Raw genomic sequence first — 23,732 nt, forward strand, 5'->3', positions numbered from 1 at the left:
TCACGCTGTCAACGCTTCTCCCTGTGGTCCGCAGTGTGTCCAGCAGTGTGACCCACCAGTTCACGTCACCTGGGGAATTCATCGTGTTTGCCGAGTGCACAACCAGTGAGTGGCACGTGACGGCTGAGCAGCAGGTGGTCATCCGGGAGCAGGTGGAGCGGCTCAGAGTCATCGGGTGCTCTGGCCTGTCTGTGCCAGGCGCCACCCCACTCTGCCAGGCTGCCTTCGGGGACCCTCTGTGGATCCAGGTAGAGCTCGAGGGAGGTGAGTCTGCAGGACTGGGCACCCTGCTACCCTGATTTCCTCTGGGTCTGCCTATGAAACTCCCACGGATAATCAGCAATGATAGTGACTGTTTACTGGGTTGGTTTTTTAGCTAAGATTGGTTCATTTGTTCAATATCTAGTATTGAAATAAATTTTGGGGCTAGGGGTGTGGCAGAGCAGGTAAAGCTGCTGCCTTTGACGTCCACATTACACGTGGGCACTGGTTTGTGTTCTGGCTGCAGCCTTCTTATGGATAAACTTTGTTTTTCCCTCTCTCTGTATAGCTCTGACTTTGAAACATATGTAAATAAATCTTTTTAAAGATAATTTTAGTTGCCACTGCTGTGGCCAGTGGGTTAGGCTGTGGCGTGTAATGCCAGTATTCTTTACTGAAGTGCCAGTTCAAGTCCTGGCTACTTTGCTTCCAATCCAACTTTCCACTAGTGCACCTGGGAAGGCAGCACAAGATAGCCCACCTTACTGCACTGCTGCCTCGTCTTTCCGGGACACACTTGTACCAGTTCCAGCTGATGAAGACCTGGAGGCACAACGAGGTTCAGGAGTATTCTCTGAGTTACTGTCAGGAGTTTCTAATGGGACCTCCCACCCTTCCCAGGTCCTCTGCAAGTCTGACACTTCATCTCAAGGATCTGCCGGTGGGGGACCTTGAGTAGAGGGAGGAAGGGAAGCTCAGGAGTGCTAGCAGTGAGGCCAGAGCCTGCTCCGGAACAGCCACAGCCAACCAGCTTGGCACAGGCAGGGCTGAGATTCAGCAGCACACACTGCTATTGCTGCACCAGCTGTTATGGCTAGAGGCCATTCTGACCGACCATGGTGTCCCTTCTGATTTCTGATGAGTCGTGGCATCTATTCTGACAGGTTGGGGCCCAATCTGGTCACAGTGACCATTCTGACTCATTAGAACATCCATTCTGATCAGCTGGTGCTCTGCCATTTCCACTGGGCTAGGAGCCACCCTCCCATTGGGCAGCATCATCCAGGGAGGCCCAGGTCCAGTTGGGGATCTGGACAGGGGCCTGTTGGTGGAAACCAGAATGTGACTCATTGTGACCTCACTCGCCACGGGGAGTGTCACTCGGGCACTAACCTAATGGAGCCCTAATTGTGCTTTCATCTGGTGCCCATGGATCTGCTTCCTGTTCTCACAGGCTGACATGTGTATCTGGGGGAACCTAACATTTTCCTCCAGTTATTTATTCTTTCTGCAAATACAGCTGAGTGCCTACTCCTTGCCCAATGAAGGGGAACAACATCAGCAAACATGAAAGTCAGGGTTCCTGACCTCAGGAGCCAACACCATCGTCATCATCGCCCCTATCACCATCACCACCATCATATCACCATAATCCAAATAAGGAAAGTTACATGGACATATTTCAGAGTCCTTGACTGTTGGTGTAACTGAAACGTCAGGAGTCAGCTACAGGAGTCAGCCTCCAGTCAGAACAGCCATTTCCACCTCTAAGGGAGACCACTCATCCCCAAGTGGATGGCGAATGGAGAGAACCTGTGCTCATGCAAGTAGAGCTGGTGGCGCGGGCTGAGGGAGAAGATGGCTCCCCTCTGCAGCCACCTAAAAGGAGGTGGGAATTACTTCCAGGCCTAACATGAGTCCCTGCCCCTTATCCACAGGGCAGCACCTTTCTCAACTCCCCCTTTACCCTCCACCCCCACCTGAGGATATCCTTGTTAACCAAACGCTTTGGGTTTTTGTTGTTTTAATCATAAAAATAGCCACTCATTATAGCATACTTGGAGATAATCACTGTCGGTGTTTGAGGCGGAACCCAGGTCAATGCTCACTTACTGCCTTCAATCTGAATCCACAGCCAAGTCTACACTAGAATTTGCACTGGAATCCTGAGGTCCAGGGCTGTTATCTCCGTTTTTCTGTCTTTCTCAGCCAACCCAGGCACAGAGGTGACCTTCCGCATACTCCTGGGTAATGAGGCACTGGCCGAATCCAGTGTCCCGAGCGGCTCATTGCTCTGCAACCTGACCCTGGAGCGGGACGCCCAGGCCCAGCTGGGCCCTGGCGAGCACCACCTGGAGATTCAAGCCTGCAGCAATGCCACTGCCTCCATATCCCCTAGAAACTTAACCGTCCGTCTCCTGGAGCTGCTGTCGGGGCTGCAGGCCTCCTGGCAGTCCGACCACCTACAGCTCGGGCAGGACCTGGTGATCAATGTCTCCGTGGCCCACGGCACCCCTGAGGAGCTGATCTTCAAGGTGGCTGGCCCCAGTGCAACCTTCTCTCACAGGGAAGAGAGCTGTAGGGAGCTGTTTGGCACTTACCGTGTTGCGGTTCCTGCTGCAGGTACTTGGGGTTGGCAGCTGTCCATTTCCTAATGTGCTCTGCACACACATGTAGCTCATGGCATCCGGCCTGGGTCACAAAAGAAGTATGGCAGAGTCAGTGTTCTTTCCCCCGCATAGGGCTGATAGCATTAGTGAGTCTCAACTCACCTATTAGATGCCAGTAGTCCCAGTGCCCCAAGTCAGGACAACTCAAATGTCTCCAGACCTTGTCTATTACCCTTGGAGGGCAAAATCACCCAGGGAGGACCAGGGCAAGTGGGCAGGTATATCCTGATCCCCCCCCCCAACATTTCTATGGGAGAGTGTGGCCTGGGAACTGCAGTCCTTATCCTGGGGGAATGGAGGGGTGAAGACTGAAGGGTGGGCAGGACAGAGAAAGTCCTGAGGGTGCTGGTGGGGGAGGAGGAGCACAGTAGGATGAGACCCGCAGATCAGCAGGTGGGAAGGCGATGAGGTTCCCCCTGCATCTCAGAGGTGTGTCAATCAGGAAGTAAGACGTGGGGTTCCTGTGCTCTCAAAATGAGACAGCAGCAGGGATAACAGATCTGGGAAGAAAATCTTGGGAAATCTGCCAAGTACTGGTGGTGGTCTAGCTTGGGACAGGAAGAATGCAGAGGTTATCAAAATTAGAGAAATACACAAAATCTGGAATCCATAATCCACATGTGCACAGCTTGGCGTCCCATAGCTCCAACAACAGCTGTCTCGCTGCGGATGTGTGGGGAGGCCGCTGCTAATGGGCTTCTTGGGGCACTCATCGGTGAGCAGCAGCCTTTTCTCTCTCTCGAGAAGCAGAGATCTGAATTATTCCTGCGGCCAAGGGAGTAGAGGGGAGGAAGGGAATTGACAGGCAGGGCAGGAATATTTGCATTTGGTGTGTTGGCCCAGTCCTGGCTGGCCTGGCTCTTGGAGTCAGCAGGTGTTTGAGGTGCCTTCCTGTGGCAGCTTGGGTATATTCTGGGCACCCTGGACCATAGCCCTTGGTCTAAGGTGGCATTTGTCACTCAGCTGCCCTTGTCCTCCCAGTTGCTGCTTCTCCTGGAACACCACCCACTCTCGCCGTGGGAGTCCCATTCCCAAGCGGCGTGACTACCATAGTTCAGCATTTACTATCCTAGGCATCCCTATGTGCCTACTGAACAAGGCCCTGGAGACAGTGTTCATCTCCCAAGGCTTGCCCTTTATGTGCCTGGGCAGTTCAGATGCTGCCATCAGGGACCTGTCTTGGGACAGGTAAGAGCAAGGCCCCTAACTGTCTGCTCTTTGTCCTACAGGCACCTTCCTGGTCACTGTGCTGGTGAGGAATGCCCTCTCGAACTTGAGTTTGGAAGTTGGGAACATCACAGTCACAGGCAAGACATTCCTACAAGGGGCACAAAACCTGTCCATGGGGTCCCATGGCATTGCTCTTCCCAAACAGAGCTCTGGAGATGCGTCTCACTCATAGGTGTTGAGAATTCCCTGATTATTCTGTAAAGAGGCACGCAGTGTAAAAATCACTGACACCCAACTCTGAGACAGGAGAACCTGCATTAGTTAGGATGCTTTATGCTGCAAGTAACGGAAGGTCCAACCTAAAAGGCTTAAAAGCCAGGACGTCTTTTGCCTTGCATACACAGACATAAGCAGATAAGCAGCTCCAGAACTGGTTCCATGGCTCAGTGATGCCCAGCAAGGACCACTGGCCAGGGTAGGTTCCTGGGCCCATGACACAAGAAGATGCTGGAAAGCACAGGTCGTGCCTCTGCAGGAGAGGAGATTCTGCCACCAAGACTGGAAGACAGGCTGCTGGGAGCCCACCACCGAGGGCCAGCACAGATTTTCGGAGTCACCTTGAATGTGTTTTCCAGGACTCCTAGAGCCACAGGCAGCTGGGAAGCTGCTCCCAAGAGCTTGAGTCCAAGGAAATGTTTATTTACTCAGATCTGAAAAGTTCAGGGGTGGACCAGGCTTCAGGTGCCTGCCTGCATCACTCCAGCAGGGTCTGCTGAAGCCTTTCCCTTCCTCGCTTGGTTCTGGGCTGGCTTCATTCTGAATCTCTCCTCCAAAGTGGTGAAACTAGTCCTAGGAGTTACTTCCTAACCCCCGAAGAGAAAGTGCCTCTTGTTGGGTATTACCAGAAGTCCCTAGGCTGCCTCCCACTGGCCCGAGCTGGATTTATGTCCCTTCCTACAGACCAGTGCTGAGATGAGGCAGGACCGGTGGTCAGCTGGCAGATGGCCAAGGCCTGCTGGTGGCTAGTAGCCTCTCCCTGCTGGAGCAGGGGCATGGCATGAGTACCAGAAGGCTCCAAAGAACCACACGAACAGCCAGTAGATGGGAGCTCCCTCATTCACTGTCTCCTTCCAAATAAGTAAGAACAAAAACACACGGAAGAAGACCATTTCTTATATACTGACAAGGATACTTCCAGACTGCAGTCCTTTTGAGCAGTGAGAGTTAGAGAGCCTTCTGGGACCACATCTCATCACCCCAGGCTCACAGGCCCAAGCTTGTGGGTCAGCTACATTTGTACCAAGACTAAGGTGGGCTGGATAGGGGTGTTAGTAAGCATAGGGGAAGAAGACATCCACAGATGTCCACGCTACTGCTCGCAGCCCTCCTTATCTGTGTATGGGATGGGAGGCCCAGAGAGGCCAGGGCTGCCCAGATAATTCCTGTGAGTGGCAATGGTGATTTCTCTTGGTTTCTTTATGTGGGATTTTAAAAAAAATATATTTTAAAAAAAGATTTACTTATTTTTATGTGACAGGGATATTTACAGAGAGAAGGAGAGACAGAAAGAAAGATCTTCTGTTTGCTGGTTCACTCCCCAAGCGGCCTCAACAGCTGGAGCTAAGCTGATCCGAAGCCAGGAGCCAGGAGCTTCTTCTGGATCTCCCATGTGGGGATGCAGTGTCCCATGGCCCTGAGCTGTCATCCTTGACTGCTTTCCCAGGCCATAGCAGGGAGCTGGATGGGAAGTGGAACAGCTGGGACACAGACACCCATATGGGATCCCGGCAGTTGCAAGGAGAGGACTTTAGCCATCGGGCTACCACCTGGGCCTTATCCGGGAATCTTGAATCAGTTTTCCTTCTTTTGGTGGTAAAGCCCTCTGACCCCCTGGGCTGAATGCACCTGACTATATTGGCTTTCTGCAGCCATCAGCCTCAAATGACTTAAAAATACCTGAGATAAGCTTCTTAGGGAAGAGCAGGGAGCCCTTCAGGGTAGAGGTTGGACGCTCACAACCTAAGGTCAGGGTTCCCCATTAGGCTGGGGCACAGTATGTGCAGAAGGAGGTTTTGGGGCACCTCAGGAGACGCAGGGTTCTCCTCTGCAGCACTCAGCAGATCTCTGCAGAGCACATCAGCTGAGAGTGCCTTTGCCCTGAGTTTTTACTTGGCACATTACCACTAGTTACAGGGTATGCTTTACAGAGCCATAGTATAAACGGCTCAGTACTAGCCGGTCCTAGGCTCCTGAGAGAGACTGCCTTCTATCTTGGCTCTAGACGAGGAAATTGGCACTCAGTAAGAATAACTTAGAATCACTCTTGTCATTTGACACTTGGCTGAGGACGTAGTTTGGTATCTACCTTGGTGGGAATATTTATACCATGGGAATTTTTCTTTACTGCTAACGAGGGGCCTTTAGCCCCAGGAATGGACATGGTGGTTTTACGTCTGACTTATTCTCCTGTGACCTAAATATGCGCTGTCATTTCCAAAGACAGGCGGAGGCCCCTGGGGTATCCTCAGCATGACTTTGGGCTTGCCCGTTGACAGCTGCTCTAGCTTGTCCACTGTAGATAAATGCTCATTCTCACTGTGTTTACAGTTGCGTCCAATCTCCAAGAACCATTTGGAAGGAATATTGAAGAAGAGAGCGTGAGTGTCTTTCTTACACATTTGTCTTAACAAGAGTGAGACGTGCAAGCATTCCCTTCTAGTTCTGAATTCTGGTTTGTCAGTATTGAGAGTCAGAGCCCTAGGGACCCCCAACCCTTCTTCTACTCAAAAAAAGGCCCAGAAGGACTCAACTCCAACAAAGCATGTTCTCCGACTATGACACAATTGTAAGTCAATAACAAGGCCTAGGATGTGTAATGACCACTTAGTTAACACAGAAATTAAACACCATGATTCCTAAAAATCAATGAGTTGAGAGGAAATCACAGGGGAAACCAGAAAATACTTCTAACCGAATGTCAAGGACAGTACTATCTACCCACACATGTAATGTGCATCCCAATCAGCACTGAGACGGATATGTGCAGCTTTTGATGCTCATTATGGGAAACTTCCATTTTGATAATACAACTGAGTCCTTAACGCATTGACATTGAAATGATTCATGCATGCATTATTCAGTGACAGAGGCTTATTTGCATCTACAGCGCTCATGGCTTGGTCTTGGGAATACTCAGATGTGGTTGTTTCATGGATCCCAGTGGGTGAGGTTTAACAAACAACTTAGCATAAAAATCAGCACAAATGCCAGCTAGCAGAGGGTGGTCTGGCCAGCATTCTATGGCCGACTGGCATGTGTGCATGGTGTCTCACCAGCGGCTGATTTTTCTGCAGAAAGGCAAGGAGGGTATGGAGGTGTCTGTCGACCCCAGTGAATACGTGGATCCTTTTACCATCGTGACCATGGGCTGGCCAGACCATGACGAGGATTTACACTTCCAGTGGTCATGCGGTAGGTGTGTGTGGGAGCTCTCTGCCATTTCTGTTTTCTTCATGTGGCACTTGGTGTAGTTCACACCTGGCAGAGGTGGAATTGCCATGGAAACAGGAAGGAACCAACCACAGGGGAGAGCAGTCCCCAATTCAGGAAACAAGCGGACAGAAAAAACTTAAAACAATAACAAAGCCTTGAAAGTTGCCTATTACCATGATGTGCTGGCAATTCCAACGCTGCCAGCTATCAAATGGTCCCTTCTGGTGTGGGTCCCTCCCTCCCCTCACTCCGCATGACTCATCACCGGGATGAGCAGAAGAGGCACGGGACCAGCACTTTCCAGAAACCAAGACAACAACACTGATGCCCATCTTGTAGGAATGAGCAACCTTTTTTTGTAAATGTATGCACTCTGGCCACACACACATCCCTTGGGAAATGAAATCAGGGCATGCGGTATTGTTTGTATTCATCTTGTATTATTTTGTTTTTCTGAGAGAGAGAGAGAGAAATTAATTTCTTCTGGTTCACTCCCTAAATGGCTTCAGCAGCTGGGGCAGGGCCAAGCCAGGGCCAGGAGCCAGGAACTCCATGAATGGCAGGGGTTCGACACTTGGGCCAGCATCCATTGCTTCCCAGGTGCAATAACAGGCAGCTGAACAGGAAGTAGAAGAGCTGGGACTTGAACCTATTCTCTCATATGAAATACAGGCATCTGAGTGCAGAATTAACCCACTGTATCACAAGGTTTGAGCCTGACCTTTCATTTATTTGAACACTATGACGGTACTTTTAAAAATTTATGGAGAAATAAAATTAAAAATACATTTTCATTAACTCATTGAAAATGCCTCATATGTCCTGCATATTTTAATGCTGTGGAATATTCTTGATTTTCATCATTTCTGCAAAATAGATAATCAATTATAGGTGACCTGTTACCTTTTAATTACCAGTGTACCCTTCTTGGATGCTTAGGCTTTCGCCTTTATTAACAATACTGTCATGAACATCCTTATAGTTCCATCTTTATCACTGTCTGTGGTTACTTTCATAAACAGATTTCTAGAAACAGTGTGTCGAAAGTCATACAAACACCTGTGACATTACTTACTGTACCATCATGACATCCTTCTGAATGTTAGTTCTCCTTATCTGAATGCAGAGGCTACAAGAGTAGAGTTTAGGGATGAACATTTTACACTTTGGTTAGGATGCTGCTTGGGGTTGAAGTCCCAGCTCTGCTCCTGACTTCTGCTCCCTGCTAACACACAGCCTGGGCGGCAGCAGGTAATAACCCAAGTACTTGGATCCCTGTCACCCACATGGGAGACCCAGACTTAGTTCCCAGCTCCTGGCTTCATCCTAGCCCAGCCCTAACTGGTATAGGCACTTGGAAAATGAACTAGCAGATGGGGAAGAAGTCTCTCTCTCTCTCTCTCTCTCTTTCTCACCCTCCCTATCTTTGCCTTTCAAGTAATTAAAAATGTAAGTTTTTTTTTAAGCTGTTTTTAGTTGATTGAGCTGAGGAGTATGACTCCCAAACATAACCTGGAGGTAGCAGGGAGTGGGGTCTTGCTGGATAAACATCATCCAATGGAGTTGTGCAGCCTTTCCCTGCCCTGCCGAACATCCTCTCCCAGCACCACCTATAACACCAGAAATCTCCCTCTACAGCTTCTGTTGGTGTTTCTGGCCCCTTTCCTTTTCAAACTCCCAGAGAGTGTCTGTGTGTGTGTGTAAAAGCTGTGTTTTGATAAAGAATGGTGCTTGCCCATCTCACTTCCAGGGCGCTGCTGGGCCCAGTGGAACGACTGTGTGGAGAGGCACCTGCTCAGGACCGACCAGAGAGAGCTGGTGGTCCCGCCTTCCTGCCTGCCCCCGCCCAGCTCAGCTGTCACCTTGCGCCTGGCCATCACGAAGGGACAGGAACTGGACCACGAGGTGGAGCAGTGCCTCTATGTGTCTGCTGCCAGGGAGCTTAAGCCTCGGATCAGGTAGGGCATGTGAGAACCCTCTGGAGTCACTGTCAGTTGTAGGTAAGGGTGTACAGGGTGGTCAAACAAGACCCATCTCCATGACCCAAGGGCTCCTCCCTGGTGCGCAGTGAGGGGAGAGAGCTGCAGGAGCTTGAGCTCTCTGGGAAAGATGGCATAAGCTCCCGGGACCTGTGCCAGCCTCCCAGGGTTGCCATGAGCATCAGAGGTGCCAGCACCAACAAAGTCACTTATGCACGGCGCACGTGCAACCAAACCACAGCATCACTTAGTAGTATCAGAATGAAAATGAGAACCACAGAAGCTGTTTGTCCTCAGCCCCTCCCTCCGTAAGTGGGGAAACCAAGGCTAGAGAGGTTCAACGAGTCGTGCAGGTGACCGAGGGCAGGGTCCTGTCAGCCTGTGTGCACCTGTGTCACTCCCCTGTGCAGTGAATGGAGAATGCAGTCCCCTGCGCCTTGGCCCCTGCCCTCCCATAGACTTCAAAGAATGGGTAGATGCAAAGTCCTTCCTCACTCCGTCCTCTGGCTCCCTTTCAGCTGTGAGCACAACTGTGGACCAGTGAACGCCCATGACAGCGTCCTGCTCTGGGTCACAGTGGGAAACGCCTCCTCAGCGGCCACGTTCAGCTGGTATTTGGATCACACCTCGTCAGAGAAGGTGAGGACTGGGACAGCCGCCCCAAATCAGATACCTGCTCTCCTCGATGGACTCAGCGTGCCCACTGCTGAGCCAGGGAAAGAGGAACCGAGCAGTGGGGCTGGGGTCAGCAGGGACGGGGGAGAAGCAGGAGGGCTTAGGAGGGATGCTACAGCCAACCTGTTGGTGAACCAGTTGTCTCCCAAGCACCGGTGGACATGGGGGTCTTGCCCAGGCACCTTTTCCCAATCCCAGCAGTGTAAGGCAAGTTCTGTGCTGTGACTTCTGCTGCAGGTCTCCCTGAGGGGCCAGGCTTAAGGCTGGACACCCCTGGAACCCACTTCTCGGGCCTTCCCTCCCGCGGCTAATAAACCCCCGACCTCAGACACACACCTTAACGACGGGCTGTTTCCCTGGGGCCCGGGACGGTCCAGCAGGCAGCAGCTCCTGAGTGCTGCTCCCTCGAGTCTCTGAGCCGTGTTCTCCCCCAGGCCGAACCCCTGCCGGCAGCCTGCAGACTCCAAGGATTTTGGCCGAGGTCCTTAACCCTCCTTCAGAGCAACGCCTCCACGCTGCTGCTCAACAGCTCCATGCTGCACGCCTGGGGGGAGGTGATCCGGATCCGAGCCACAGGTGCGGGGGCATGGGGGATGACGGAGGCGGAGCAGAAGGTGGGGCCCTGGTAGCCACTCCTGTCCCTTCCCCTCTTCTTGGGAGACTTCAGGCTGGAGGTTTGTGTCTCCGTTCCTCAGTTTCCTCACACGGGATCCACCAATCACGCCAGAGGTAGGATCTTCATTATGCAGGATGAGAAACACGGGGCAGGGGCAGGTCCTCCAGGCTCCTAGCACCTGTGCCGGCTGCCCTCTCCCTGACAACAAGCCTCCAAGCAAGGGCTGGGAGGGAGGATTTTTCTTTGGGGGGAAGGATTGCTTTGACTCTATTCCCCGAAGTGGCCCTAGACCATCCTCAGCAGGGTAACCTAGGAGGGTCCACGCCCTCTTTGGGCGTCTATGCCACACAATCAGTTGCCACACATCAGCTCTTCCAGGCTCACCCGCGAGACACACACACAGGCATGTGCCTAGGTGGTTGTTAGGGTCACCTGTGGCCTCCCTCCAAGAGGGGAGGGGCCTAAAAAGATAAGTTGGCTTTGGTGCCAAAAAATGCATCCAGGAGTTTTTTTTTTTTTTAATCAAATTAAACTTTTGATTCCACTTTCTACAAGATTTTAGTGCTTCCCCTTGGGAGGTGGGTCCTAGCCCCTCTGTTACTGAGTCTCAAATGCCCAGTCCAAGGTGAATGGCAGAAGTGGGCTCCAGGCTGCACTGAGTCTGTTACTCTCAGCCCAGTTTCTCCAAGCGAGACCCTGAGGGTCCCCTCCCTCAGAGGGTCCCCTCGCTCAGGGGGTGCTGTGGAATTTGCACATGTCTGTGCCTGCCTCCAGGGCTGGAGAAGGGCTTGTCCAGTCAGCTTTGTGACCCTTACAGCCTGCCTGCCTGACCTGCCTTCTCGCCCTAGCTCTGACCAGCAGCGCCTATGGGGAGGACACCTACGTGATCAGCACCCTGCCTGCCCCTCGGGTCACGGCCTGTGCCATTGTCCCGGAGGAGGGCACCATTCTGACAAGCTTCGCCATCCTGTGCAACACCTCCTCCACCCGGGGCCGTCTGGAGCACTGCTTCTGCCTGGAATCAGGTAGCAGCTGAGGACTGCTTGGCTCCGGGCCTCACCCTTCCCCCTCTCTGGAGCTGTGCAGAGTGTGTTCTGGCCATGGGCAAGGTTCCAGGACAAGGACTCCCCATACCGTGATCCCCCACCCACACATGGACCATAAGACAGACCCAGCCCTCACAGCCAAGAGCCAGGACAGGTGGGTGCAGCAGCTGCCCCACAGCTGGAAGCCAGGGGACGTGGTAAGGGTAAAACACAGCAGGATCATGTGTGGTCATTACAGGGTGGCCAGCCCCACACACTACTTGGAGTGACTGTGACCCTCAGAAGTCTGAAGCTACTCAGAGAGATGGAGATAGGTCTTAGATATTTTATGGGCTCTGCTTTGCAAGCGGCAGCAGGGAGTTGGCAGTGACACAAGTGACAAACATGCACGTAACAGAGATCCTGCAGTCCCTGCCTCGCCCATTATTGTAACAAGCTGCAGCCCAGGAGAGCAGTGAGGGCACTGGTGGGAGATGGGGCAGCCAGAGTTTGCAGGGCTCACGGGAGTCCATCCCTCCTCCTGCGGCTTTGGGCATGCTGTGACTCCTTCCCAGGGGCTCTAACGTGGTTCCAGCTGGACTGGAACTCGGCCGCCCGGGTCTGAGGATCCAGCCTCAGGTACCATCATGATGCACTGTGCACCTTGACTGGGGCGAGGAGGGTAAAGCTACTCTGAGGTCCAAGAGGGTGTGGTTTTCATGTAGTGTCCTGAGAAAGGGACTGGGAGACCCAGGATGGAGACTGGGGCATGGCCTGGAAGGCGAAGACTGAGGCAAAGCAAGCAGCTTCCACTTCAAACCTGTGTCCTCCCAAAGGAAGAAGCCAGAGTGGTTGCCCCAACTCCTACTGACCATTGCCCTTCAGTAATGTGCCCCAGGCCAGCAGAAAGGGAGAGGTGTGGCCACAGCAAACTCAGTTCTCCATGGCAGAACAGTCACTACAGGACCATGTGCACCCTGCACAATGAGTGGCTGCAGCACTCGATGGCTTCTGTTTACAAAGGACGTTCCTTCCTTCCCACAAGGGTGCACTGAATGTGGGCTGTTTCCTCTGTGCCAGATCCTCAAAACAGAGAAATTCCATGACACCATACCAGCTAGTGGCACAGACAACTGGTAAACCAAGAGGTGTCAGGGCTGTGATTTAGGTGGAGTGGCCTAGGGAGGCTCTGCAACAGTCTATATTTGGAGTGACATTTTCAGTTGTTTTGTTGTTGCCTTGGTTAGTTACCTTCTCTCCTCTTCTGGCTTCTTCTTCTTTTTAAATCTGTAATGGGGAGGGAAGAGAAGATTTTTTCTGCAGTGTTTCATCAACTTTAGAAAAATGATTCTGAAGTTCAACCGTGCCAACTACTTCTCTGAGTGTGAGATGACGGTCTTCTCACTGAGTGTGACATGCCCCAGTGCCCGACATCTTGGAAGGCTGTGGCTTCTGTGTCGTGGCAACCTCCCTCTACCTATGTAGGTTACAACATCCCCAGGGTTTAGAGATGTCCACTTATTATTCCATTTCCTTTTTTTGCCAGGTTCCTGCCTCCACTGTGGCCCTGACCCTGCCCTCCCATCAGTGTATCTACCACCTGGAAAAGAAGACAATGACTTCATGCTGACAGTGGTCATTTCTGTCACCAACCAGGCAGGGGACAGATGGCAGACACAGGCTACAGTTAAGGTTGGTGGTGACAGCAGCCATTATTTCCTGGCTTCTCAACTCTTGAACTTCACCCTAAGGTTGCCCGAATGGAAGGCAGGCCAAGCCATAGTCAAGTGCATCAGCGATTCATTCAACAGACACTTGGAGAGCAAGCCATGTGGCTAGTCCTGGGTCTATAGTGGGGCACAGAGGATATTGGTTTTTACCTTCAGATCTTGTGACTTTAGTGGCTACAACAGGTACAGAGCAGGAGGACTGTGCCTTGAGTGAGGCCACAGCTTCAGGGAACCCAGAGAAACGAGGACCAAAGTGAGCCAAGAAGAACATCAGGCAGAACCTAGACAGAACCTCACACACCTGTCAAGGGGCAGAAGCCAAGCAGAAGTGGGAGGCACGGAGAGTGAAGGAAGCATAGTAAGAGGGGAGGCCACAGAATGCCCACAGCCTGGTTTTGGTGACATGAGGCGTGCAAAAATGTCCAGCTTTACCCTAGTCTCAGGACATCCTGGAAAACCATTGTGAGCTTCTAGGCCCTTCTGGTTCCCCTCAAGATCTGTGAGTTCAGGCATCAGGTTATCAATGACCCTGAGCACATTTCTGGCTTCCCCATCAGGTGCATATCCAAGACACACCTGCTGAAGACATGGCTTTCCCAGCTGCCATGTTGGAGAGACTCACCACCAACCTTCAAAATGAGGACAGCCCTGAGCAGCTTCTGCAGCTGGCCAAGTCCGTATCTTCTGCACTGAACCAAGAGGGCCAGGGTGCTGGGCAGCTGCTGAGACGGGATGCCAGACAGAAGGTACGGAGGGCACTCACTTCATGCCCTTCCCCTGTGACCCCAGGGTCTGTGTGGGGTCAGAGTGAGAGCTGGCGGAAAAGCCTTCAGTGTTTCCCATGTGCTCAATATCATTGTCCCTTGTGGTCACTCCCAGTGACCTGCTTCCTCTGCTCACCCTCAGAGTCATAGGCTTCTGAGACCAGAAGGAGTTTAGAGGATGTCAGTGTAGCCTCTTCCTATTTAAAAAACATTGATTGATTGATTTGAAGGGGAGCATGAGAGAGAGAAAGATTACGCATTGGTTGGTTTACTCCCCAAAAGGCCACAATGGCCAGGGCTGATCCAGGCTGAAGTCAGGAGACTGGAACTCCATCCAGGTCTCCCGTGTGGGTTGCAGGGAGCCAAGCACTTGAGTCATCTCCTGCTGCTTTCCCAGGCACATTAGCGGGTAGCTGGATCACAAGTGAGGATTAAGCCCATACTCCAGTATGAGATTTCTGTATTGAAGATGGCAGCTTGGCTCACTGTGCCAAAACATCAACCCTTGACCTCTTCTTATCAAAGATGATGAAATTGAAGCCCAAAGGAGAAAAGGACTTGACCTAGGTCAAGGTTGCCTGGGCAAGGCTGTGACTTGCTAAAAGCTCCGGGAGCAGGGGGGGCGTGCATTCCCTGCTTCTCCAGCTCCTAGGGGCCACCTGCACTCTTTGATTCATGGTTCCTTGCTTCATCTTGGAAGCCCTCCCCGCTCCTCCCAGCCTCCCTCCATCTCTCCCGTCTCTACCTATATCCTCACGTATCAACCTCTGGTCTGACCCTCCTACCTCGCTTTTACAAAGGTCCTTGTGATTATATAGAGGTTACACGGGCCTCACTACTTAATCCAGGGTATTCTATCCCCCGCTCCCCATCCAAATCCTTAACACAACCAAATCTCCAAAGTGATTTTTCCACGCAAAGTAACATTACCACAGTTTTGGGAGATTTAAGGACAGGCCATGGGCGTGCCTCCTATATATCCTACTGAAGCAAATGAGTATCTACAGGGTATTGGAGAACCCCAGAAGAACCCAGGCACTCTTCTGACCCCAATATTTCTACAATGACTTCATGGAACCACTAGAATGACATTTCCTCTCCCTCCCTTTCTCCCCCTCTGCCAAGGTCAGAGAGCATGTGCTAAGGTCACTGTCTACAGTCATGGCCAGGCTGGAGGACATGCAGAGGGTGCAGAGCCTGGCTGAGGCACTGAGAGAGGTGACCCACCGCAGCGAGGAGCTCACACCTGCCGCCCAGGTGAATGATTCCCAGGTGCTGAGCAGTTCTCAATGGGTGGGTAACACCAGCGGTCCCGTAGTCAGATTCCTGTACCATCTTATTTCCAAGGATCCTGCATGGGTGGGACCCCATGGCTCCTGCTGAATACAACAGCCTCTGTGCCCACACTCCTATCTCCCCCAATTCCTGGCAAGCAACTCCAGAGAGAAACTAAGTCAAATTAATCCTTGGGTAGTCCAATGTGTGTCCAGAGCTGCCCGTGCATGCCCTCTCCCCTGCCCTCCTCCCAGCTCAGGATGCCAGCCTGATGTTGAGTGGCCAACTCCTGCCTTTGTTTCTCTGAGAGTCTTCCCTGAACCCATCGAGGGCTGTTCTACCTGTCCGCACAGCAGAGGCTTGATTTGATGTCAGGGACAAATGGAGTATGCATGGCTAGCTCCCACGCAGGACTGAGCCCTAGGCGAGGGTTTAATTTTTGTCACTATGTTGGCTTCTTACACTTCCCTTATTCACGTTTCCACTTTTCCAATGTTTTCTGTTCTCACCTGCAGATAAACTAGTTGAGATCACATTCTTGACGTAAGAGCTGCTTCTTGGAGAACTCGAACATATCATGTTCCCAAGATTGTGGCAATGCGTTTTTGTTTTGTTTGTTTTTTAAGCCATAATGACAGGAGGGGAGAACTTCTCCCTCTCTTTGAACCCACCCCCAGTCTGGCCCTAGAATCCTCCCCTCTGCAGCCGAGAGCCATATGCTGTTGGTGACACCTCTCACCTGCGTGCCTACTTGCTCACCTGTTTCACTCGAGGCATCTATGCATGTACCTGCACACACCCTTACCTCAGTCCTTCTGTTTGATCCTGTTTTTATTCATTCACTCAACACGTGTTTCCCGCATGTGTCGTATGCGCCAGTGGCTACGCAGCTCATTGCAAAGTCAGCAGCCAACTGCATAGACCGTTTCTGTCTTCAGGGCACTTTTAGACGCCTGGGGCAGTACATGTTAGACAGATACTGTCACAAACATATACACACTTACAAAACCAGAATAAGTGCTGAGTCCATCCACCCACCCACTGAACCCTGCATCCATTTGTATTAGTTAACTTTCATTACTATAACAACTGCCAGAGAGAAACTACTTAGGAAGGAAAAAAATGTCTGTTTCCACTCATGATTTTGGAGATTCATAGTCCTGGGTGGAGGGTGGCAGAGCGTGGGTGAGGAAGCACAGGCCTCTCTGTGGTACCTCCTGGTGAAGCCAACCTGAGCTGGCCACAGGGCTCTACCCTGGCACCCTAATCTGGTCCAATTACTTCCCTGGAATCCTACCTTCTTATCCTACCTTTCCACGCTCCCAGTGCCGTTAACGTAAGACACTGGAGTTTAAACATCTGTAGGAGTTGGGGAGCTAAAGCATGTTCAAAGTATAGCATCCTTCATCCGGCCTCCTCCCAGCCACCCACCCCTGTAGGGTCCATTCACTCACCCACTATCCAACTACCCACCCATCCATCCATCCATCCATCCATCCATCCATCCATCCACTCATGCACTCACACACCCATCTGCCTGCCCATCCCTCCAGTCAGCAAGTGCTATCAAATGCCCACTAGATGCAGGGCACAGTGCAAAGCACTCTGGAATGGATTCAGAGATGCCAGCTTGCTTCCTGGGAGGCAAATGGAGCCTTGTAATGAGGGAGGGTCTGAGGTCAAGCCAGGGACGCAGGCAGCCTTTGCAATGGCTTTGGCCCAGTTCTTCCATGGCAGGTGTTCCTGCCCTGTGGCCACTGTCCTTTGACTGGCACAGTGGATGCTCTGTGCTGGGCAGGGGCTCACAGTGTTCTCCTTTGGCTGAACCCAGCGGGTGGCCAGCTGGGCCCTGCTGCAGGCCAGTGAGGCCCTGTTGATGATGAGTGCCAAGACCCACCCCGAGGACCAGAGGCGCCAGTCAGCCAGCCAGAACCTCTTGCAAGCAGCGGGCAACGTGCTGGAAGCTTCTCTGAGCAACAGCTCTGAACAGCCTGCAGGGTTCAGCGGTAGCCAGGTGGGTGTTCCAGAGGCATTCGACCCCAGCCCCAGCCCCACGTGCCTAGCTCCCACTCGGCTTCCCAGGTGGCTCTTTCCCTCATCTTATCAATGGGGAAACTGAGGCATGGGGGTTAGACTGTTGCTGATAGCAGAGTTCCAGGAGGCAGTGTGGTAGAGTGGACAGCTCATGCTCTGAGACAAGGCAGCTTGAGTTCCAACCCTGCCTCTGTCACTCGCAAGCCTGTGACATGGGCAGGCCTTGCGGCTTCCCTAAGCCTCAGTTCCTGATTTGCCAATGGGTGCTTTCTACTCATCCAAGGTCAGCCATGAGTTGAGAAGTCACACATGCACACTCAGTCACTCACATGCACATGCATGCAGTGTGAGCTCTTTCCACCCCCTCCAGGGCTGTCTTCCCCTCACTTGCTTCCCTGGTCATCTCTGAAGGCCCCACACCGGCCTGATGACAGTGTCCTCAGTGGAGTCTCTTGCCTCCCTTTCTAGATGGCCCCAGTGGCCCAGTTGCTCCGAGTTGTGGACCAAGTGCAGACTGCCCTCCTGCTTGGGATGCTGCCTGGGGGCCTTCCTGCCATGCTGGAAACCCCCTCCATCTCCATATACACAAACAGGTAACCCAAGAAGACTTATCCCCCAGCCTCACCCATCCATACCCCATGACCCTGCGAAAGGCAGAGCCCAGCTGAATACCAAGTCCAGGGTCAGAGCGTGTGATGCCGAGCTGAATGAATGGAACCTGCCCCCTGCTAGCTGTGCCAGAGGTGTGTCTGACCAGTCCCCTGCTCCACGCATTTGAGGACTCAAGACACACTGGAGCCCACAGCGAGCACCTGACGTTGTCAGAGCTGCTTCTGCTAAAAGAGTCGCGGTTCTGGTCTTTCAGGACATTGCAGGACAGCTGCCCACCCTGAGGGCAGAGCTAGGACTCCCTGAAAACGTGGTATGGGGCCTCTTCCTTCAAATCCAACTTTCTTCTCTCGTTCCCACCCTACGGTCAGAATACAGCCACAGACTTGGCGAGGATGTTCTGTGCACATCGCTGCTGCTGGCTCAGCGACCTTCACTCTGCCTGCCGCCTCCCTTGGCTCATCAGAGGACAGCCGGGAGCCTGTGGACATCAGGGTAACAGTGGGGACAGCCCTAGACAGTTTGCAAAACTGTCTTCTTGTATATCTGCTCATTTCTGTTGATCACACACCCTGCTGATCACATAGTTTTACTGGACCCATTTTACAAGTCAGGTTCACTGACTCGGCCAGAGCTGTGGCGAGCGGAACTCCCCATGTCCAAATCCATCCTCCTCTTAGAGATTGCAGCCTGTCCTCCGTGTGTTTGGAGGAGGATGGGTCCAGGCCTCCTCACAGCCCACAGATGTTCAGTGGTTACACAGAACCACACACCCCCTCCCATGAACACTACGGCCCGTCCACATCCTCACGATGCCTGATGCAGAGTGAAGGACGTGCAGATACTAGCTACATGTTTGTCTTTCTGGAACAATGAGAAGAAAAAGAAAAGAAGTGCACTCACCTTCAGTACAGAGGTACTTCTGTCATGCTCTCCATCAGCTGTTTGAAGCCACCAAGGTGGAACCTGTAAGCCAAGCACAGCTCACTGGGCAAGCACTTGCTTTGCTTCATTTTCCTGTGTTTAGCTGAAGCAAGGTTGTCTCGGGCTTTCCAGGGCTTGCTGTGTGAGACCTGAAGGGCAGAAAGATGCCAGGAAAGCCAGCAGCAGCTGAGGGCTGGTCCCTGTGGCTCCTTGCCTGCCTCCTCTTAGGACCTGTCATTTACCCAAGCACCAGTCCACCCCCAGCTCCTAGGGGTTCGGGCCAACACTCCTTGCTCTTGTCACAGATGGCAAGCTTCCCCACAAGCCCTTTCCCAGCCAGGGGCAGCTTTGACGTCACTGGGACCGTCGCTGGCCTCCGTCTGACCCACCCTGGTGGACAGCTTATCCCTGTGAAGAACCTGTCGGAACACATTGAGGTAGTAACTGGTGTTGTCAGAACTAGGGGCTGGGGGGTTGGTGCTTCTGGCTTCTTTTCCCACTTGGCCCAACAGTTGATGAGTCATTCAAAAAAAGTAGAGAAAAATTGCTTGAAATATCCTTAGCTTGCTTTACACATGGCATACGATTTAGAACCATAAACGTGTGTTCTTTCTCCAATCCCCGGGTGCCTGATTGCGAAGCTTTCCTGGGTCTACAAATCTAAATCTGTTGCCTGAACTTTTAATCATCTTACTTGTATAAACCAACCCATGACATAGCCTCCAAAATATCCAGTTACATATATATATATATATATATATAGAGAGAGAGAGAGAGAGAGAGAGAGAGAGACATGTTCACATGTTCATCCCCTGGCTTACTCCCCCAACAACAGCTCTCCCACAACAGCTTGGGCTGGATCAGACCAAAGTCAGGAGCCTGCAGCTCCAGCCTGGTCTCCCATGTGGGTGGCAGGGAGCCAAATCCTTGGGCTGTCACCTGATGCCTTCCCAGGCACATTAATGCAGGAGACCAGGAGGAAGCTCCCTCCCAGCTTCAGCCCTGGCAGCTGAGGTCATTTGGGGAGTGAACCGGCAGGGGAAGATCTCTCTTCTTCCACAGATAAATAACTTCTTTCATAAATAAATAACTCCTCATAAAAAGTAGGGGGCTGAGGGTGACCCCAAAAGAAGCAAAGATGATGTGATGGTAGGAACAAGTTAGAATACTGTGAGGAAGGGGCCATGCACGACCCAACAGATTCCCGCTACCTCCAAACAGGAAAAGGCGAAGAGGTAGGTTCTCCTGGGGGCCTCCAGAAGAAGCCAGCACAGCTGGTGTGAGCCCTGCGACTCGCCTTGGCCTCCTGGCTGCCACAGCCACCCAGGGGGCGGTCATCCATTCCAGGAAAACAGTGCAGCAGCTCTCAGCACCCAGCACTTGCATTGCACAGCTCTAGGCAGCAGGCAACACTCCCTAGGGGCACCTGCTCCTGCACACCTCCCCTAACTTGACCATTCTGATTACAGATCCTGCTGCCCCAGCATCCCCAAGAACACCGTGAGCTGACTGAGTTGAGCCTGACTGTTCCAGGAGCTCTGCAAGTGAACGTGACCTCAGGGCAGGCGGCCTTGGGCATCCAGCTGCACTGGCGTCCCGGCATCCCACTTATACTCAGCCTTGGCTCTGGCTTCCACCCCAACATCACAAACTACGATGCTCAAATCCGCCTCCCGCCGGCGGCTGCTCCGGAAGGTAGCTCTGGCCAAGGGCTCTCTCCCGAGCTGCTTCCTGGGTGGTGTGACCCACTTCAGAAATAAGAATTAGACACCACAGGGGGAAAAATTAAGGAGAAAATCCACCTGCCACATGCAGCCACTTCTTTGCGTGGGAATGGTTAGCATGAGTATTTGCCAACTTGAGGTTAACATCTGCTCATGACAGCCCTCTGGAGTAGCAACTGTTGAGATGTGAAAACAGAGAGGTTAAGTAACAGCCTGAGATCACACAGCCACTGAGGGGCAGAATCCTCAGGCTGACCAGCTAGTGGCACTTCTGTGCTGCTGGGCACACCTAGGACATCGGGAGACCCCAGGGTCTGCTCCCCTGCCGAGTCACCCTAGACCCCTTCTCCAGGGATGTTAGCTCCCTCCCAACAAGACTTCCAGCTGACCTAGAGCCTGCCCCTGCAGAAGAGCAGTTCACGTGGCTCCTGGCCCCTGAGGACCTGCGCTTCGGAGAAGGTGTCTACTACCTGACCGTGACCCCCGAGTCTGACCTGGGGCTGACCCCCCACAGGAACCTCACCGTCGGCATCACCACCTTCGTGTCCCACTGTGTGTTCTGGGATGAAGTGCAGGAAATTTGGGACAACTCTGGGTGCCAGGTATGGAGAAAGCAGGAATCAAGAAGTCAGGGCAGCTTGGTTGGTTGTATCTGGGTTCCTTCTTAGGGCCCCTGGGCCAGCACCCTGTGTCCCTGGCAGGGCCTTTGCACATGCTGATCCCTGTACCTGGAACACTGCCCACACCCTGTTCCCCCAGATTCCCAGTTACAAACCTCTGAGCATTCACACTTCCTCCACAGATCATTTCAATGATGACTGTCCCTGGGCCCACCACGAGCTCTTCCGGGCCAGGACGGTGTATTCTGTTTGCTGCTGGAGCACATGATCCTTGCACACAAGTGGTTGAGTGGCTGGGATGCCCTGCTGCTCCTGTGGCCGAGCGAGGCCAGGGCGTCATTGCCAAGGCAATGAACTCACCATGACCCTTTTGCTCTGTGCTGGGTACAGCAGTGTTCTATGCTGAATCTGAGCTATCTTAACAAACCTTCACCATGGTCTCCAAGGTAGTTGGTTCCAACCGCCCCCCTCATTTTACAGGTGTTAAAAACAGAGGCTCAGGAAACTCAACTAACTTATCCCAAGCCCCCCACACCGTCTGGTAAGTGGGGGAGCTGGGACCTGAAGCCAGAACATGAGCATGATGCTAGTTGGCTGCTTCTACAGAGCCTGGTACTGTCCCCATGAGCCCTGGGATGCCTCTTGGCTCTGCCTCATGGCAGTCAGAGCCATCTCAGGTCAGCTCATCATGCCCCCAAGGAGCTGGGGCAGCATCCTACAGGCAGACACATGGGCTTGAGGACATCAGATCCTTCTCTGGGGCACCACTGTCCCTTCTGCTTCCACGCCTTTGTCAAGCACCAGAATCTATGCTTAGCCCCACCACATGCAGTTGATACTCATTATAGTCCCAGGTGTCCAAGACAGGGGCAGCTAGAGCCACAGACACAAGGAGATCGTGGGGAATCATACACCAGCAAATTCGGTCATGCAGCCTAGAGAGAAAACCACACTCCATTCCCACACAGCCAAAGCAATCTCGGGTCTCTGGAGATATGCTGGTCAAAGAGTAAAGTCAGCGTTATTGCAAGGTGAGGCCCATTCACAGCTATACAGACATGTCCCCTGAGAATGACAGATACAATGTTGGCTGCAAACAAAACATCCTCTGCATTTTAAAATTCATGTTTACTTAAATGACAAAGCTCAAAGGGGTCGCCTCCGAGCTCCACACCCCAGCACAGCCAGCCACACAAAAGTTACTCAATCCTTCTCCTGGGCTCTGGGAGCTGGGACGAACCCCAGAGCATTTCTGCCCCTGGCCTCTTCTGGGATTGCAGGTGGGGCCTCAGACCACGCCCTCCCAGACGCACTGCCTCTGCAACCACCTCACCTTCTTTGGAAGCTCATTCCTGGTGCTGCCCAACACTGTAGACGTCAGCCAGACGGCTGAGTTCTTTGCCACCTTCGAGGACAACCCTGTGGTGGTGACCACTGTGGGCTGCCTATGTGTGATTTACGTGTTGGTGGTGATCTGGGCCAGGAGGAAGGATGTGCAGGACCAAAACAAGGTGAGCTGAAGAACACGGGATGTTTCCTGGCAGGGGTTGTGGTGATGAGAGCCAGGGTTGGGAGCAGAGAAGCCAGCTGCTAGTTTAGGCTAATTCAGCCAAACATTGAAATCCGCCTAAGCCTAAGACAGGTCTGAAATGATATCAGACAATTGCCTGCCACAACAAAATGTTTGTATTTCTGAGACACGTCCATGGCAGACACACAGTAGGTCTTCAGCAAGTGTCTAGGAACATGGGAAGGAAATGCACACACAAGTGCCAGGTTGCATAGGTACACAGACTAACACCCTCTCCCCAACCCAGCGTGCCAACACAGGTGAAGATGCAGGAGCCTTGGGGTTTACACTGCCACCCTGAATACTGAGGCGGCCTCACAGGGTGTGGGGCACAGGGGATGTTCACCGAGGGCCCTGGGGAAGAAGAGGGCACAGGATGGGCAGATCACCACCCAACTGGTCCTGTGAAGCTCTGCAGCTGTCCCAAGTTCAGACGGTCAGGTCTTGGTCAGGTCCATAACCTCCACCAGTGGTCACTGGACGTCGGTTTCTTCCCCAAGGGTCTATTCTCAACAGACATGTAACCTTGCACCCCTGGCAATCGCACCCCAGCAACCAGCACCCAAGCCTTCCATGGAGGGGTTCTGAGCCACCCTGACCCCTGACCCATTCCTGCTCACTGACATTATCCTAACATTTCATTCCTTCCAGAATCCCCCATTAGCACAGTTCCATTTACGGATGTTATCAGATATAATATGTCAACAGCATTTGCGTGCTTTATCAGCTCCATCACCTAACACTTTGGGCTTAACACCAAGTTCATATCCAACTGAGGAGTGCAGCCATGCTCAATGGAGAATGCACTTGTGCTTGTAGTTATAGTTTCTTAACCCCAAATCCTGCTTTTGTCAAGAACAGTTCACATCAATGA

General features: G+C 52.5%; 1 protein-coding gene across 1 annotated transcript in view; it reads left to right on the forward strand.

Moving 5' to 3' along the window:
• Nucleotides 1-23,732, forward strand: part of PKD1L2 (polycystin 1 like 2) — a 61,959-nt gene that overhangs the window by 10,352 nt on the left and 27,875 nt on the right. The window contains exons 6-24 of the mRNA XM_040982321.1: nt 35-264; nt 2,200-2,604; nt 3,881-3,958; nt 6,429-6,478; nt 7,175-7,292; nt 9,064-9,271; nt 9,811-9,931; nt 10,402-10,543; nt 11,432-11,608; nt 13,155-13,300; nt 13,896-14,084; nt 15,228-15,359; nt 17,209-17,391; nt 17,880-18,004; nt 18,392-18,515; nt 19,250-19,381; nt 20,414-20,639; nt 21,080-21,270; nt 22,569-22,799. Of these exons, the coding sequence (XP_040838255.1) occupies nt 35-264; nt 2,200-2,604; nt 3,881-3,958; nt 6,429-6,478; nt 7,175-7,292; nt 9,064-9,271; nt 9,811-9,931; nt 10,402-10,543; nt 11,432-11,608; nt 13,155-13,300; nt 13,896-14,084; nt 15,228-15,359; nt 17,209-17,391; nt 17,880-18,004; nt 18,392-18,515; nt 19,250-19,381; nt 20,414-20,639; nt 21,080-21,270; nt 22,569-22,799 (3,208 nt within the window). The remainder of the gene's footprint in view (nt 1-34; nt 265-2,199; nt 2,605-3,880; nt 3,959-6,428; nt 6,479-7,174; nt 7,293-9,063; nt 9,272-9,810; nt 9,932-10,401; nt 10,544-11,431; nt 11,609-13,154; nt 13,301-13,895; nt 14,085-15,227; nt 15,360-17,208; nt 17,392-17,879; nt 18,005-18,391; nt 18,516-19,249; nt 19,382-20,413; nt 20,640-21,079; nt 21,271-22,568; nt 22,800-23,732) is intronic.

The sequence above is a fragment of the Ochotona curzoniae genome, unplaced genomic scaffold (genome assembly GCF_017591425.1).
Source record: "Ochotona curzoniae isolate NIBS_2020 unplaced genomic scaffold, NIBS_Ocur_1.0 contig_3622, whole genome shotgun sequence".
Taxonomy (NCBI): Eukaryota; Metazoa; Chordata; class Mammalia; order Lagomorpha; family Ochotonidae; genus Ochotona; species Ochotona curzoniae.